The 18,790-nt window shown below is 50.5% G+C and overlaps 1 protein-coding gene across 2 annotated transcripts in view; it reads right to left on the bottom strand.

Annotated features, from left to right (window-relative positions):
* Positions 1–18,790, bottom strand: part of Sfxn5 (sideroflexin 5) — a 118,903-nt gene that overhangs the window by 18,391 nt on the left and 81,722 nt on the right. The window contains exons 11-12 of one of the 2 annotated variants that reach the window (XM_075983686.1): positions 6,280–6,395; positions 4,155–4,240 (exon numbers count right to left, since the gene is read on the bottom strand). In XM_075983686.1, the coding sequence (XP_075839801.1) occupies positions 4,155–4,240; positions 6,280–6,395 (202 nt within the window). The remainder of the gene's footprint in view (positions 1–4,154; positions 4,241–6,279; positions 6,396–18,790) is intronic. The other variant, XM_075983687.1, reaches the window with a different exon arrangement.

Genomic DNA, 18,790 nt, shown 5'->3' on the forward strand with positions numbered 1-18,790 from the left:
GGGGAGGGCAGGCATGGCGAAGGTAACTGCAGGCAACTGCCTGGACTCTTGGGGTTGCTATGATCCTGAGCTGCTCCTAGCTCCTGACTTCAGGATCCTTAGAACAGCTACACCCCCAAACATGGTGCAGTTGTCACCCACTCCCTATGGCAGGTTTTGGGGGGCTGGTTCCTGAGCAGGAGAGGAGTTTGAAAAACTTCCCTTCCATGTGCTAAGCTTGAGTGATTTCTTGAGAGAGAGTGGGGGGCCACCCTAGCAGACAAGCACCTATTCACCACACTTACCAGGAACCACCATTTGGCAACGACATTCCACCCATGGAGACCAGGCAATTCCACAGGATGAATACCTGGATCATCTGCTAGAGATATTAGGTGGGCACTAAACCTGACCTCAGTGGCCACAGCAGCCTCACAGGACCAGCCCAAGTGACAGATTATAACAGGAGCTCTTACCCGTCCTCCACTGGAGCTGGTCTGGCCCCAGTCATAGGGGAGAGGCTCTTGCTGTACACGGTCTAGATCTTAAGTGTCTCCAAACTGCCTCACTTTAAAGGTTTGGTCTCTAGTCTGACCGTGTTGGGAACCGGCAGAAACTAAAGCCCTAGGGTGCGGGGAGGGGGTCTTCAAGAGCATAAGGGGTTTCCAGTCCCTCTCCTGCCGCTTTTTTTTACTTTATATAAGGGATCAGGTTGCTTGCTCTGCTACCCATTCACAGCAGCTTGGCCTGCAGCCTCAGAGCTAAGGTTGGGTGTCAGGCTGAATCTTCCACAACTGAGAGCCAAAATAAACGTGTTTAATCCCAGCACTCGGGAGGCAGAGGCAGGCAGATGTCTGTGAGTCTGAGGCCAGTCTGGTCTACAGAGAGAGATTCAAAACAGCCAGGGCTACACAGAGAAATCCTGTCTCGAAAAAAAAAAGTTTCCTACGTTACCTCAGATATTCAGATATTTATTCGAATAAGGGAAAACTGACTAATCCATCCCTCTGGCTCAGGGTCCCAGTGCTGGGGACAGGCAAACCCCCTGTCACCCTTCCTGGCTAAGGAAAAACTCAAGAACACCTGGCCCCCTGCAGACAGTACAGCTGGGAGCCACAGTTCTCAGATCTTTAGTGCATCCCGGAATGGTCTAGTTAAAAGTGTGACTTCCCAAGGGCTCTTGATTCCATGGGACCCTCCCTCAGCTGGCATTAGACCCAGGAACTGGCATTCAGGAATCTACAGATCACACTTCGGGGAGGCGGCTGCCTTTCCATGTTCTCACTCAGGTGTTACCAAGACCCAACTGCTTATGGATTCTAGGCAAACGCAAAGGTCAGCCAGCTCTGCAGCAGGTAAGTGTGCAGCATCGTTGCTGCCCTTATGTGCATGGGGATGGGAATCCGACAGCTGAATTGTTCTCGTGCCCTTCTTGGCTGGCCCAGACCCCGTTCTCTGTGTTCGAGGTTCAATTGCTGGGGACTGGGGTAAGAAATCTCCAAGGAGTAAGAAAAGCAAGACAAAGGTCCTGAAATCAAGCTCAACACCCAGAGGAGCAGCACCCCATTATCCTTGCAGTCTATGTTAGCCCAAGGCCTCGCAGGCTTCCTCTGGAGCCACACAGGGGCTGGAATGAGGCCAAGACCAGTCCTGTAAAGCTTGTAGCTCTGATCAGGTCTCATGCCTGGGATTCAGGGCTGTCTCCTGGTTCTGTAGCCATTCTCGGTGGCGAGAGGGTGCCTGGAGGCACAGCCCTGAGGGTCACCTAGGGCAGGAGAAGGTCTTCTGGGACCTCCTGGAAGTAATGCTGGACAAATTTCCATCCATGAAGTTTGTGACCTTGGCTTCTCTCAAAGGAGGCTGGCTGAAGTCCCTGCAGGGCAAGTGGGTTCAGGGAGTCTCAGGGTTGCACCCTTTGGGAAGCCCGGGGAGTCTGGTCCAGAGCCCCCAAGAGAACACACAGCAGGATGGGGGGAGGGGAGAAGAGGGAAATGGCAGGCAGGGATTGGAGAGGCAGCTGGGGAGTTAAAATATGCAGATGGAGAGATGTGCGAATGCCTGGAAAAAGAAAAGACCCGGATCACAGGCAGCAAAGGAGCTGGGGGAGCGGACTCGGGCATCTACCATGGGCAGGACGAGGACCCCCATACAGTTTCCCCCTACCCAGGTGCACTTTTCAGTGTATCCTGAGCCAGGGTTGCAGGGCTTGTGAGCAAACTATAGCCTTTTCGTCCCTACACCAATGCCTGTCTCAGTGATGATGAATTACCTTTGTGGGCCTCCCAGCCCTGGATCTGAACCCAACTTTTGGCTTGTAGGGAAGGTAAGGAGTATGAAGTTTGGGTGTGTGTAGGAGAGGAGAGAGGACGCTTCCAGCATAGGTGGAGGTCCCTCAGTTTCACACTTCAGACTTCTTTTGATCTCAGGGGCAAGGAAAATGGAGTGCACAGGCAGTTTTTCCCACCTCTGTCTAATCCTAGCTGGCGGCCCAGGCTCCAGACCCCAGTGCTCCTGCCCGAGAGGATAGACTGAGGCCAGAGGCAAGCAAGGCGGGTCCCACCCCGCTGCCACACAACAGCTGGTCCTCCCCAGCCCCCGTGGCAGTGCATTCCTTCAGCACTTGCTGCGCAGCCCTACTTGGCGCTCCATTAATTTGCAAGTCTGCTTTGTAAGTGTTCTTTTGTCTTTCCTCCCTAGCTGTCCAGACTTCCCCACCCAACCTGGCTACAGAGGGAGAGGGGACCCCTCCCACCAGCCCTGAAGTCTTCCACCAAAGAACTCTGGGCAGCACAACACCACTCCACAGGAAAGAGAGGCTGGATGGTGCCAGATGCCAAGCGTGCAAGAGCAGGAAGACAACAGCATCCTCGTTTTCTATGTGGGAAACTGAGGCTGAAAAAGCATGCTTTCCTATTAGAAGTCTCAGCTGACCCCGCCTCTCCCATCATCCAGTCCCATGGTTTTATAGTGGGTGTGAGATCAATAAATCTTTGCGCGTACAAACTGAATCTTATCCATCGTCGTATTCTCGAGGGAACTGGGACCTGGACTCTTCTCCCTCAAAATCACCCCTGGAGCCCCCAGAAAGGATCAACTACTTTCTAAGCTGATGGGGCCCCAGACTACTGACTTCTTTTTTTTTTTCTGGAATAGTTTTTATTTATTGTGACTACTTTGGGGACAATGTGCAAAGCTTATTAGGTCCTAGCATACCAGAAGTAATTTCTTGGAGTCAAAAATCTACAATGTCACACAGTTCAGACAGCATCAGTACAGGACTACTGACTTCTTATTAGCCTACCCTGGATGGAAGAAGTGGCCATGCAGCACTCCAGACACTAGGTTGGGGAGGGCGCACAGCCAAAATAATCCTCATGCCACTTCCCATAGCTCCTACACCAATGCAAGCCGGCAAAGCAACGGCCTGCCAACCCTCCTTCAACTCTTTACAAACTCCGCTCCTACACGGACTGGAAGCATCACAGACCACGTTCCTCTCCAGCAAACTCCTGCCAAAGGACGGGCTTCTGGCTGGCCTTGGCAGAACCAGTTTTCTACTCACTTCTGCGTGAGTCCCCAGGTTCCTATGAACTGTGCTGAGGGTGCCGGATGAGTGTTGGAGCTTTGGGGCCTGCTCCTGCTGTCTGCAATGGATTAGCCTAGTTTATCCCAGCAAGCCACGTTCTTTCAGGCCATAAAACCCAGAGTCAGGGCTTCTGGATTCCTCGGCTGCTTGGTGACAGCAGTCTGGCCAGGTGAGACCCCATTCTCCCTCAGCAGCTTTTCCTGAGCCTTAGGTTATAAGTACAGACTCAGTCTGGTTGAAAATCTAGGCTTCCAGTCTCAGACTGTCCTCACAATAGACTTGAGGCTACTCACTAACAGAGCATGTGCACGTGCCCACACCCTCACACTCACAGCTCACACAGGTTCCCTCCAAAACTGCCAGCTACCCTGCCCCCTCTGCCAAGGCAGAACCACGCTTATCCATGGGCAACCTGGTGGCATTGGGCACCAGCTAGTTTGCATAGGAAAAGTTGTAAGTTTCAACACCACTGTCCAGTACAGCAGCAGAGAGAGTGGGTGCTTTCCACCCCAGAAACACACCAGGTAGGCTGCCTTGGGTCCCACGGGTCACTTCCCAGCATCCCCTCTCTTCCCGCAGCCTGACTTACTTCTCCAGCATGGACATGACGATCGGGGGAAGCACCAGGATGGGCATGGGCAGGACCACACGTGTCAGTGCTGTCTCCAGCAGGGCCTGAGGATGGGGACAGGCTGTGAGAGGAAGGCTCCGAGCTGGGAACAGTCACTAGGGAAGCAAGTCCCACCCAGAGTCTGAGGTGTGGGCACTGCTGTTCTGCACATCTGGCAGCTCACAGCAGTATGCACAGAGCTGGGTCACAGATACCAGACAGTGCTGCCCCCCACCCCAGTGTTGGAAAAGAGCAGATTCTCTATATGAGGGAAGGGCAGTAGAGGACAGCCCCCCCCCCCCCCAGGATGTGCAGGGATCAGGGGTTGGAGGAATGGTACACAGAGGGCCTAAGATGCTGTCAAAACAGAGCCAGAACAATCTCGGGGACCTGCAAAACCAGGGGGTGCCCAAGCTGAATGAAGCTGGGGGTTACTTTCTAAAACTGTATCCCTTAAAGATGCATATCTACAAGATCTTCTGCCTTCTGGTTCTAAGTCTTTTCAATTTTTCTTTCTATGGCTCAGGTTGGCCTTGGACTGCGTAGGTAAGGGTTCTTGACCTTGAGTTCTCTTGCCTTCACCTCCTGAGTGCTGAGATTACAGGCTACGCCATCACCCCTGGACTTATGTGGTGCTGGGGATTAGATCCAGGGCTCTGTGTGTGCTGGGTAAGGACTCCACCAACTGAGCTACATCCCCAGCCCTGATGAGTCTTAGGGAGAAAAGGGCAGCTTTGTAAGGGGTACATGCTCAGGAACCAATGGGGATCTAAGGGTTCGCTTGGGACTCCGTAGGATGCTGGGAGGCAGAGCCTGAGGCCTAGCTAATGTCCGTTCTGTCTGCACTACAGAGTCAGCCCCTGAAGAGACCCTTTGACTCACGGTGCGTGCCCTTCGGGAAATGTCCAGGAAGGGCTGGCTCACAGCCCACAGATTAAGTCTCTCTAAGATGTCTTTCAAGCATGGCTGAAAGAAGCCGGGGGCTGCAGAGGAGCTGGGTAACCTACCTGGATAGCCTTTAGAAAGGGTTGTCACCTCTGCTCTCTTCACAGGGCACTCTGAAAGGATGGGTTGGGACAGAGTAGGAACCTGAGGGTAGATTCCCTCTGGTGATGGCTGGGGGCTGAAGTTTCTCCCGGAAACTTTGCCCCTTATAGTCATCCTCAGGAAGGGTCAGGAGAGAATCTTTCCAGGCCCCAGAACAGCTGTGGGAGGGAGGGGAAGGCCTAGAGCCAGGCAGGAAACAGTGTACTGCTGCCATGAACCCAGCCCTGGCCCCATACAGGTCTAGATGGGCCCTGTCTTCCCCTAAGGGAAGATCAGAGGCTTATCAACAAGGTCTCGTGCACAGGGCTACATCTCAGTCTCCATGTGAGAATTGCTGAATCTCAGAGGGTGGAACATCCGTGATGTTCTAGCCCCTCATGGCTCATCCTTTGTTTCATTCCCACCACACAAGGCTAGAACCAGGAGGGTAGGACAAACCACTAACCACCGTCAAAGGAAGGCTAAGAAGGCACAGGACACGTGTGTGTGTGTGTGTGTGTGTGTGTGTGTGTGTGTGTGTGTGTGTGTTTAAAACACAGGCGCTACAGTGAGCAGGGCTAACGAAGAGGGCCCTATAAGGAACCATTGGCAGGGGCCACATAGCCCCGACACCCAGCACTCACAGCGCTACCGCTCCCCAGCCAGGGAGCTGCCTCATTCCACTGCCTGCAGCTTCCCATTCACAAGCCATGGGGATGTGAAGGCCCAGGGCATGGAGAGTAAGCCCAGGGGAGGCTCCTCTGCCCTTTCCAATTAACACCTTCTTAGAGGAGCTGCGCCCTGAGGGGCTGGGATAAAAAAGGAGGACATATCACAGTGGAGGTGGGGAGGGATGCTGAGGAGCAGGGAGGGACTGACTGTCCGGGAGAACAAGTCTGAGAGCAGAACCTGGAGGCCCAGGGCTCACACAGATGGGCGATGGGGACTAGGAAGAGGAGGAGGAGACATCTAGAGAACCAAGCCAAGGTTCTGTGACCAGAAGATCTCAAGGAATGCGCCGGTTATGGATGAGAATGCCCATCCATTCCTGGCAGGGTTTAGCCCCTGGGAAACCCACATGTCTGGCTGCGATCTTTGAGGAGCCCACGAGGTTGCCGTCAGCATCCAGGACATCAATCCCTTCCTCTAGTTCCCCATACCGCATCAGGACCACGTTGCAGATATTGGCACTGGCTGGAGAGAGAGGAATACAGAGAAGCTCAGTGAGGCACAGATAGCTTCCTATCAGGCTCCACCCTCCAGCCAGGGCTCCCTGCCCCCAAGAGTTCTGTGACAGCAGAAAGGTGGAGTACTCTGTTGTGCTTTCGCTAAGCCCCTTGGAGACCCAGGAAGCACACAGTAACAGGTGGAAATGGTGAAGGCTTTGGGAGTTGCCACCTATAGAGGGCGCTGTTCACTTCGCTTCTGGGGCGGGTCCCTAGGCAGGGAAACAGATGTGCACACAGAAAGCTCTCTGTCCCTGGGATGTGTTCCCCTGGGGCCTGATGTCCCTTGCTCTTAAATGCCACTCCCCATATTTAGTCCCTCATGTCCCACTAGAGCAAACCAAGAGATTTCCATCCACAGCAGCAGGTGACAGAGCAAACCCTGTGCTCACCCCGCACCGCCCCCTCATCATAGGAATAGAACACACACTCAGAGAGCAATGGGGACTTGACTGAGGTCACATGGCCAAGGGGGACAGAGTGGAAAGGCTGCAGTGTCTGAATTCCAGCTACCCAGAGACAGGGGGTCGGAGAGCAAGCCGAGTTCTTCCAGTGGCTGAGCTGTTTCACTTATCCATACCTTCCCTGTCTCACCTGAGCTTCTGGGGACCTATGGCTGAGCAGATGGTCCTGGATCCTTACATAAGCAGCAGACAAAGGTGGTCGGTATGGTTGCCCTGTTCCCCTGAACTGGGACTCATAGGCCAACCCAGACTCATGGCGGTGTACGGATAGAGATCTGGCCTGAAGTCCTCCAGTCCTGCTTCACGATGAAAATGGGGAGACTTGGGGGTGGTAGGTGGGTGGTGGGAAATGTGGGGGGGGGGTGACAAATGCAGAGTCTGCCTGCACCACTCCTCCCCCCAAAGCGCCTTGCTGTGTTTAAAGTTTTAATTTTTGCTAATTAATGTCAATTAATTTTGTATAATGAGTGTTTAATTTTGGGGAGTGTGTGAGCCTGGGAGCGACTGCAGTTCTGGGCTGTGAACGCTGATTAGCATCAACACCTGCTGCTTCCCCCTCTCCAGTGGGGGGGCACCCGGGTTTGGGGAGCTGGAGGGTGGTGGGGCTCAGTGGGCAAGTGGAGTGGGAGGGAGTCCACAGATGCTCCTGGGACCTGAGCCAACGGCTGGGGAGCCCAGCGGGGCAGGGTGTTCACAGCTGGGGGGACAGGGTTCTGCAGGTGAGGGTTGGTGTGGGGGTCCAGGGGTCTCCGAGCCTCATTCTCCTACTGCAGTAAAGTAGGGAGGTAGGATAAGCTGAGGCAACGACCAGGAGGCTCTGCAGTCTTTGGAGAGGGAAAGCAGGAGAGCGAGCAAGCTCTGAAATGTATTTCGAGCACATATGCTATGTTTGAGCGTCTCCACTGTTCCCACATGATGCTGATCAAGGCTCACCGTGGCAGACCTTCTGTGGCTTCCGTCCCCATGATAGACACGTTTACCTGGCTAAGCAGTGGCTTTCAGAAGGGCCAATGTGGGGAGAATTTTTTTGTTATCGTGGTTTGGGGGCTGGAATGGGAGTATTACTGGCACATGGCTGGTAGAGACCACTGATGTTTCTGTGGAACGACACCATAGTGCAAGGGGCAGTACCACAACAAGGTGTTACCTGGCCCCATAATGCACAGACAGAGAAACTCACACCCTGGGTTGTTTTGAGATCGTGTCTCTCTGTGCAGCCCTGGCCATTCCCAAATTAGCAATTCTCCTGCCTCAGCCTCCCAAGCGCAGTTCCACAATGTCTGAGAATGACTTAACCACATCCAAAGAGAATTAGGAAGGTAGATCTGAGGTAAAGACTCGGGACTGCAGGGAAGGTCATGGAAGATGGGCGTGGTGCCTGAGTTTGGGAACATCCGAACTTGGGGTCATTCCTGGCTTTGTTTCTCTCTCTGCTCAGTCCCAAAGGTGAGCTCCTGATAGACCCAGAATGCCCAGGACCCAAATAGGCCTTTTAGGGTGGCCTTGGGAAGCCGCTCCTGACCTCTGTTGGTGACACTCCCTCTAGTGGCCACAGGAATACTCTGCAACCCCTTGGGTTGCCAGACTGAGTTCTCAGAAGACATGAGACCATCACTGAGTGGGAAAGTGGGGTTTTCTGCCTTGAGAGGATGACTCTTGCCTTTAAGAATGCCTTTCACCAGTGCCAGCACCACTGTTTCTGTCCCCAAGCAGGAAGCTGAACTCTGTACCCCCTGCTGGGCATTCCCAGTATTGCACTTAGGGTCTCCAGGGGTTCTCAGGACAACTCACACTGAGGCAACTCAAATGCCTGCAGCCTCCACGGTGGGTGTTTATACAGTGTAGGAGGGATGACAAGAGGGTGGGCAGGCTTTGGAGGTGGTGGGGGCCAGCCCCAGGAGCGGGGGTGGCAGCTCACGTTCTCTCCACGGTCTCCAAACGTGCGCGTGGGAGAGCAGGACAGAGAACTTTAGCTCAAGACAGAACCCGAGTGAGACCAAAAGAAGAAAAAAGTATGCCCAGCAGTGATGCTGTGGAGCTGGGATTCTAACAGTCCAGAGGGAAGGAAGCAGAGGCAGGAGGATGGTAAATTCAAAGTCATCCTCAACTACAACTTGAGCTCCAAGTCAGCCTGGGCTACATGAGGTCCTGTTTCAACCCCCCACCCCAAATCACAAAAGAGAGTGAAGCTCAGCCTCCTACTGTCCCCTCAGCGAGCCTCTCCAGGACACCACCAGGTAACAGTAACCCTGACATCTAAGCTGCTGGATAGAAGAGATAGATGCCCAATGCCAAAGGAAAGGCAGCCACCACCACCCCAACCCGGAACAAGCATTCTCTGAGGTGGCATGTGCCTTACCATCTTTCTGTTGACTCTACAGCGGTTGTCTGGTTACAACCAGCCTTTGTAGTAATCATCCCCAGCAATAAACAAGGACACACGTCCCCTGAAGGGACTGCGCTTGTACCATCTCATCTAGACTGTTTGATTCTGCCATTGTCCCCCAGACCTTCCCAGATCTCCCCATCCCATTTCACACACACACACACACACACACACACACACACACACACACAGAGAGAGAGAGAGAGAGAGAGAGAGAGAGAGAGCGTATGCATGGCTCTCCCTTTTGACACACCAGCAGATCCACCACTGACAATATCACAGGTTAATTAAGCAGTCTATTAGCGATAATGTTACAAAAACTGGCACATCTTCAACTCAGATCGACACCATTCAAGACTCAGGCATGACTGACATTGGAGCAGTAATACCGAGAGACATCCCGAAATGAAGGGAGGGGAAAACAAGCTCTTGACTGCCACAGATGTTCTTGCATGGACCCACCGCCATGCAAACCCATGCAGATGGGGGATTGCTCATGAAGCAGCATCCACAGTAAAAGGGACAGTGTGAGAAACAGAGAGAGCCGTGGGAAAGTGTGAGGGAAGTTCTCGGGAGCCCACCGTTGCACCTGCACAGGACAGACAGGCAGCACACACCTCTGTGAGACACTGACATCAACTCACACAGGAGGAGGACTGTCCAGACACACTCATGAAGAGCCGTAGGCCACTGACTTGGAGAAAATGAGATCCCATAACTCTTCAACTCTGAGATGCATTTTTCCACATTTTGATATCCTAAAATGATGATGTGGGGCTGGATTTGGTGCAGCTGGTAATGAGCTTGCTGTGCAAGGGCAAGGACCTGGGTTCAATCCCCAGAGCCCACGCAAAACGCATGGTAATGGTGCTACATACCTGACATCCCTGTGCTGGGGAGACGGAGACAGGAGCATGCCCAAGGCTGGCTGGCTGGCTAGCCTCACTAACCTCATAAGCAAATGCTAGGTGTCAGTGAACAACTCTGATTCAAAAGACAAGGTACGGTCATGTGTGATAGCTCAGTGGGTAGAGGCACTTGCCACCAAGGCCGACAACCCAAATTTGGTCCCTGAGGCCTTCACGGTAGAAGGAAAGAACCACCTCCTGCAGGTTGTCCTCTGACCTCCACCCAGGTGCTGTGGCACATGAGTGTACAACATGAATGCACACACATGTGCATACACACGTACACACACCAACATAATGGCTGTCAGGGTGCAGGGGAACCCTTCCTGCTTCCCAACACAATTGACAGGCCCCAGTGAGTTTCACATGGGTAGGAGGACCGTTCCATTCAGCTGTCACCTCAGCCGACCACAGCAATCCACACAGAACTTGCGCTCAAACTTAGACTCCTAATTGTTGCCTGAAACATCTTTTTTAAAACTTACACTATAATGGTGCACGGACACGAAAAGTTATTGTACATGCAGAAGATCGTCTGCCAGATACCAGGCAATGCAATTAAAGGCAGTAGAAATTGCCAAACCATAGATAGCTACCCTAAAGAAATGCTTGCCCATATGCACAAAGAGACATTTACAAGGATGTTAATTATAGCGCTGTTTGTAAGGAGCAAATAATTAGAAACAAGCTAAATGTCCGCCATTAGGAACCCACACTGGACTCTCTCCAACGCAAATCACAACATGAAGGACGCTGGTGAGAGCAGACAGGTGACTGTGTCAGTCCCTGTCACTGACAGAGCCAAGCGTATGTGTGCACAGACAGACAGGTAATGTTTAGGAAGGTACCTGTCTCCCAGAGCTGCCCACAGAAGAGAGAATGCAATTTGAGACTTGGGGCCTGTTTCGAGAGATTTCTGTATTTTCTACACTTAATGTTTCTAGATTATTTAAATTTTACAGTAGGAATTCAATCGTGGTTTAATTACCTAAAAAGCCATCTGAGAAAATATAGAAGTCTCCAGGTATACCAATACATGCTTTAATCCCAGGTCTTGGGAAGCAAAGGCAGAGGCAGAAGGAGCCCTGTGAGCTAACCTATACAATTCCAGGCCAGCCAGGGCTACATAGCAAAACCCAGTCTCACAAAGAAAAACAGAAAAAAAAATTTAATCAAAATTTTTTAATTAAAAAAGAAATATAGAAGATCTATTTTTAGCCTATATTATAAGTGAGAAGCTGGGGAAATATACTGATTAAATATAATAAACAAAGGTACTTATATGAAGTTATGGGAGGTGAAGGTGACTGACTCCCAAGGAGCTATTCTACCCCCCACCCCCCAAATTAACTCAGAGGACTTCCCTCACCAGTGATTAGAAAGAGCCATGTGACCCAAACTCTAGCTAGTGAGGAAGGTCTTTGGGGGTACTGTGAAGGATCTCCTCCCATCTGGCGGGTAAGAGACAAGAATCAGAGCCCTTGGTTCCTGGGAAGAGTCAGGCTGGGATGTGACGCCCGGAGCTGCTGCAGCCACAGTGACAATGAGTGACAATGAGGGCAGCTGCAGGGACGAAGCCAAGGGCAGCCGGACTCCCAGGTCACCTGAGACGCCCCAGCTGTGAAGCGGGACATTCTCTGATCATTTAAACCACTTCGTTAACTTTGGACCCAAACATCCACACAGAATAAAGAGCTTTAAAAATGATTAAGAAAAGGAGCTGGGGAAATACTCAGCTGGCCCAGCGCTTGTCGTGCAGGACCTGAGTTCCAGCCCAGAACTCAGGTAAAAAGCCCAGCATAAGCGTTGTGAGCCTGTGACCTCAGCACCAAGGAAACAGAAACAGGCGGATCCTGGGGTTTGCCACCCAGCTGCCAGGGAGCCTACTTGGTGAATCCCAGGTCAGTGAGACACTCATCTCAAAAGGGTGGGGGAGAGGTGCTGCAGCGTTGGTTCAGTGGCTGTGAGTTCTGCTCTTGCAGAGGACCTGAGTTCAGTTCCCAGCACACACTTGGTTAGCCTACAACCACCTGTTCCTCCAGCAGATCCAACACGCCCCCATCCCCGCCAGCCTTGTACTCACTCACGTTGTATTGTACATATGTGTGTACATACACACACTGGCTTAGTTAGGGTTTCTCTCGCTGTGCAGAGACACCGTGATCAAGGCAACGCTCATTTAAAAAACATTTAATTTGGGTCTTACTTACAGTTTCAGAGGGTTAGCCCATTATCGTCTTGGTGGGAAACATGGCTGCACACATGTAGGAGCTGGAGCAGTAGCGTGAGCTACATCTAGGTACAGGCAGGCAGGGAAAGAGAGAGACACTGGGCCTGGCATTTTGAAACCTCAGAGGCCACTCCCAGTGACACCTCCAACAAGGCCACACCTCCTAATCCTTCCAAATAGTTCATAAATTGGGGACCAAGCATGTACACATTTAAGCCTATGGGGGCCATTCTTATTCAATCCAACACACACACACACACACACACACACACACACACACACGCACACACACAGATAAGAAGGTGCATGGTGCCCAAGAAAGGATACTTGAGGTTGACCTTTGGCACGCACGCACACACACACACATTAAGAGGAAAAAATCCAGTGGTCAAAATTGCAGAAAAATGTAAGACGCAGAGTTTTATGAAATGAAATATAAAAAAACCTGATAAACATGAACTCAATCTTATGAATAGTCAAAGACAGACTTCTGAATCTAAGAAAAAAATCAATTTGCAAGAGCTCTTTATATTTTGGAAACTAATCCTCATTGGTCAAATGGTTTGCGAAGGGCTGCTGCTGGGCTGTGGCCTGGTCCTCCCACTTTGTGGATGGCATCGTCTGTCGCAGTTTAATATGTCCTCAAATAAGCAGCCCTTCCCTTCCCCAGTACTTTCTGTGTCATTAAGAAACTGTCAGTGCTCAACTGTATTTTTTTTTTTTTTTGGTTTTTCGAGACAGGGTTTCTCTGTGGCTTTGGAGCCTGTCCTGGAACTAGCTCTTGTAGACCAGGTTGGTCTCGAACTCACAGAGATCCGCCTGCCTCTGCCTCCCAAGTGCTGGGATTAAAGGCGTGCGCCACCACCGCCCAGCCTGTATTTTCTTGAAATAATTGAAAATGTTTCTTTTCACATTTAGGTCTTTAATCTGCCTTGGAATTTATTTGTTTCTATGAAATTCAGATCACCTCATTTCTTCTATCTGAAGACCCAAACATCAAAGTTAAGAAAATTCCCAACTACACCAGGGATTAAAAGGAAAAATAAGTCAATGAAAATGAGAACCAGCAGCCGGGCGTGAGAACACAACCTTAGCATCAGGAGGCAGAGGCAGGAAGATGAACACAGGCCCAGCCCAGGCCTCACAGCTTAGCACAGAGAACAGACGAGGCTGGGGAGAGGGCCCAGAGGTAAGAGCACTCACTGCTTTTACAGAGGACCCAGATTTGGTCCCCAGCATCATGTTAGATGCTTCATAACTGCTTCAAACTCTAGGGGATCCAACACTCAATTCCAGCCTCTGAGATGCCCGCACACATGTGCACACACGCAAATACATACAATCAAAAATAAAAATTAAATATTACAAAACTGAAGTTTGCATGGATGTGCACATGAGAAGAGACCATTTCCACTGCACACAACATTTAAAGGGTCGCTAATACTGAATGTTGAGAGATACTCAAGAGGACACAGGCCTGGGGAACAGAAATCCGGACCTCGTGGATCTGAAAAACTTCTGTCTGGCAAGAGCCTGACCAGAAACACTCCCTCCATTTCTAGCAGCAGGCTCCTGGATTCTCAGCACGGCCGCGCTGCTGAGACACAGTCAGAGGCAGGGCTCAGATCTGTGTCTGATTTCAGCTCCCCAGGCAGACATACAAATGAGGGTTTTCAAAGCGAAGTCCAGAAAAAGCCCATCCCTGCCACATGGATGTGTGCTCATGGGACTGTGTGCACAGCTGGACAAAGAAAAAGGAAACAGTCCCAAAGTATCACTGTGGACAGTCACTCTAGACCACAAATGGCAGCTGAAACGGAGGTGTGTGTAGAAACACAGAAAAAATCTCCAAAGCAAGTTTCTGAAAGATAAGTATAAGGGTGGCGCCATGGCTCAGAGGGTAAAGACACTCATTACCAAGTCAGACCACCTGAGTTCAGTTCCTGGGACACACATAGTGAAAGGAGAAAACCAATTCCTGGAAGTTGTCTACTAACCTCTGAACACGTGTGCACAGTCACACACACACTGAGCACTAACACACAAAAGTGGTGGTGTGAACGAGAACAGCCCTCGTAGGCTCACATGATTGAGCTTGGTTCCCACTTAGAGCTGTTCGGGAAGGATTAGGAAGAGGGGCCTTTTTGGAGGAGGGGTGTCACAGGGGTGGGCTTTGGGGTTTAAAAAACACATTTTAAGGAGCTGGAGAGATGGTTCAGTGATTAAGAGCGCTGGCTAGTCTCTCAGAGGACCCAGGTTCAATTCCCAGTACCCACAAGGCAGTTCACAACTGCCTGGAAATCCAAGATCTGATACCCTCACACAAACATACAGACAGGCAAAACACCAATGCACATAAAGTAATAAATAAAACTTAAAAAAAAACCCACATTGTAAAAAGACACAGCCAGTCCCAGTGTTCTGTTTCTTGCATGCTGCATGGGATGTGAGCCCTCAGCTGCTCCTGCTGCCACGCCTTTGCTGCCACCGTGGACTAACCCTCTGAAGCCATCACACACTTTCTCCTGTAAGCTGTCTTGGTCATGGTGCTTTATCACAGCAATAGAAAAGTAACGGATGCATAAACAGGACTGGGGTTGGTCCAATCAGTAACATGTCTGCTGCAAAAGCATAAGGGTCTGAGTTTGATCCCCAGAATCCATGGTTGTTTTTTTTTAAAGTCATATGTGGTTGTCTGTGCTGAGGAGGCAGGGACAGAAAAACCCCTAAGCTCCTGGACAGCACACGCACAATCCAAATTTGTGCACGATGCACATGCGCGTGCACAATTCGTAAACAGCAGAAGCAGTCATTTCTGGAGCATATGCCTATCCTGAGATCTAGAAATCAGAATGAGCAGGGCCCCACTGGTGGTGGGTCAGCAGTTGCTTCGGAGAGGTCCCCATCAAGAAGGTGAAGGACACCGGGGCTTCAAGTATATCTAACATTTTCCGTTACCTCGTTGATTTTCTTTGCCTTTGAAAAGAAATAATAAATATTTCACAATTTATTATTCATTAATTCACTTACTTTAATATTTGGAGACAGTCTTGCTATATAACCTAGGATGTCCTAGAGTTTGAACTGTAGCCCAGGCTGGCCTCAGCCTCATGATCCTGGCTGTGCTGAGCTAGGGTTACAGATGTGCACTATGAGTCTGGCTACAGTATTTCAAAACTGAAAAAAAAGAAAAAAACTGTCATGGAAAGGGGCGCCGGGCAGTGGTGGTGCACATCTTTAATCCCAGCAATCAGGAGGCAGAGGCAGGCGGATCTCTGTGAGTTTGAGGCCAGCCTGGTCTACAAGAGCTAGTTCCAGGACAGGCTTCAAAACTACAGAGAAACCCTGACTCAAAAAAAGGAGGGGGGACACAAGTTAGAATTTTATGATTTTCATGAAAAGATTTTCAAAATTTGCCTGGTGTAGCGATATATTCCTATAATTCAAGCACTTTGGAGTCAAAAGTATCAGAAAGTTCTAGGTCTTTCCTATTTCAATAGTGAGTTCAAGGCCAGCATGGACTGTGAGAGTCCTCCAAAAAAAAAAACTATTGTGAGGATAGTGTTTATGTGATCCCATTGGACTTTAGTATATTTAAATGGATACAATAAATAATGACATTCTACACTTTTGCTGTTGTTTATCTTTTGAGATAGTCTCATGTAGCCCAGGCTGGCTTGCTCTGTAGCCAAGGATGCCCCTGAACCTCTGATCCTCCTGCCTCCACCTTCTTATTCCTGGGGATATACGCAGACATCACCCCACCTAGTTTGATTGTAAACTTTTAGGCGTTTACTTGACTTTGGAAGGGTACAGACAAACTTGTGTCTGGAAACAGGATTTATTTTATGCAATAATTCTATATTATCAGGAAAAATTATCTTTTTCCTATAAACAAACCAAGAACTGTGGTAGCAACAGAAAGTGGCTACCATTTTTAGCTCCAAATAGAGTTGGTTGAAGTTCTTCCAAACTCCACCCTCTCAGCTTCAAGAAGGGTCAGGCAAACTTGCTTCCCACCCTCCTTCCCTCTCCACTACTTCATGGGGGAATGAAGCCCACATGCTGTACGTTTGTCTTATAGTTGCAGGGGATGCAGTCCATCATGGCAGTAACAGCATTGATGGCAGGAGCAAGCAGCAGCTGGTCGCTTCATATCCACAGTAAGAAACAAAAGAGCACCGACCGCTGGGTCCTCTGCTCATTCTGTCCAGCGCTGGCTCTGTGCTGCTCATACACACGGTGGATTTTCCCACCTCAAGCAACCTAACCGGGAAAATCCCTCCCAATGCCCGGAGGCTGGTCTCATCGGTGACTCTAGGTCCTGTTAGATCGGCAACAATATTAACCATCACAGCATGGTAGACAGCTCAAACCACACAGAAAGGAGGATAATCAAACAGGAGTATGTCGCCTCTCACCCCTAGCTCTTAGCCTCATCCACTCTTCAGAGGCAACTACTGTAGCCTGGTCCTCAGGTCAAGCAGCAGGGACCTGCACGGTCAGGCACATGCATGTGCACATTGACAGACTCGCACACAGCCGTGTCAAATGCAGCGCCTGTCTTTGGAGGATCTCAGCTCACCATAGAAGCGCACTGACCTTAATATTTGCTTAATTTCACAGCATGGCTCAATACTGCATCTGAGAAGCAGCTCTAAAAGGCCCAGATTTTCTTTTAAATAGCTTGGAAATCAGGGGAGAGTTTCACAGCCCATACTGAAGTGTCAGCAACTCAGGACTGGAATTTTTTTTTTTTTTTGGTTTTTTGAGACAGGGTTTCTCTGTGGCTTTGGAGCCTGTCCTGGAACTAGCTTTGTAGACCAGGCTGGTCTTGAACTAACAGAGATCCGCCTGCCTCTGCCTCCCGAGTGCTGGGATTAAAGGCGTGCGCCACCATCGCCGGGCCGGGACTGGAAATTTCTAAACTGGAAAAAAAAATCAGCTTGTACATTCTAGGTATAGCTAACTCAGAAGCGTGTAATCTCTGTCCATAAGATTCCCACTAAGGTAGCTGGGGAGACAGTTCGAATGTCCTTGCTGCGCGAGAGCAAGGTCCTAAACCCAATCCCTAGTTTCCACGGAGAAAGACGGGTGTGACAGTGTGCACTTGTAATCCCAGTGTTGGAGAGATAGGGGACCCCCGGAGCTGGCTGGACAGCAAGCCTAGTCCTCTTAGGAAGTCCTAGGCCAGTGAAAAACAACAGAAAAAGGAGAGAGAGAGAGGTGGAAGGAACCTGAGCAATGACATCAACGGTCATCCCCTGGCTTCCATATGCACACACACAGTGAACGAGACTCCTGCTAAGACACCCCTCTTCTAAATATACTAGAAGGGGGCAGAAAGGGAACACTGACACCTAAAGGCTCCCGTAGCCCAACAGTCCCTGGCTGGAGACTGCAGTGGCTCCCCAGGTGATGAGATGAAGTTTAAACCCTAAACTCCAAGGCTCCAAGGCACCTTCTCCTGCCCTCCAACTGCCCCATCCTCTCCTCCCCTCCAACTGCCCCATCCTCTCCTCCCCTCCAGCTGCCCCAACTTCTCTTCCCCTCCTTGCCCTTCTCCTGAGCTTCTCTACCTCCTGTGCCTCTAGATCTCTCTGCCTTCCAGAAACTTCTTGAGTAAGATAGCTATTTGTTTAGTGATATTTATGGAGCACCTACAGGATGTCAGCACCTAGGCAAGCTGCCCAGAAAGTGGTGACCTTAGAGCTTTCTAGGTCGGGCTGCTAACTAGATACATTCCTAGAACCCAGGGGTCACCAATGGCAATCACTTTGTTGGAGGGCCAGGCTCCCACGTGTCAGGGCTACTCTGGGAACCAAGTCCATCATTCTGAATGTCCTGTCTTCAGTGACACAACGTAAACCAGTGTGAGCCACAAACCACGAAATGGGCTTGCTCTGAAAGGAGCCCAGGAAACCCCTCTGACCTCCAGCCAAGCCACGTGGCAGCTTGACATTTGTGTAAATACATAATGTGTGTTCATGTGTGTGCAGGTGCATGTGTGTGTGTGCTTCAGGGGGCCAAAGGACGACCTCAGGTGTCACCCTTGGAAACTCCACCCACCTCAGAGACAAGAACTCTTATTGTCCTGGAACTCACCAATTGGGCTAGGCTGCCCGGCCAGCCTCCTGTTCTCTGCCTTTCCAGTACTAGGATTACAGGTACATGCTGCCATGCCTACAATTTTTACATGGGTTTTGGGGATTGAATGTCAGGTCCTTGGCCATCTTCCCAGCCCCTGCAATTTTCTATTTTTTTTTCTTAAATTTTGTTTTTTGAGACTGGGTCTCACTATATAGCTCTGGCTGCCCTAGAACTCACTATGTAGACCAGGCTGGCCTCAGACTCACAGGGATCCATCTGTCTTTG

This window comes from Microtus pennsylvanicus, chromosome 8 (assembly GCF_037038515.1).
Source record: "Microtus pennsylvanicus isolate mMicPen1 chromosome 8, mMicPen1.hap1, whole genome shotgun sequence".
Lineage (NCBI taxonomy): Eukaryota > Metazoa > Chordata > Mammalia > Rodentia > Cricetidae > Microtus > Microtus pennsylvanicus.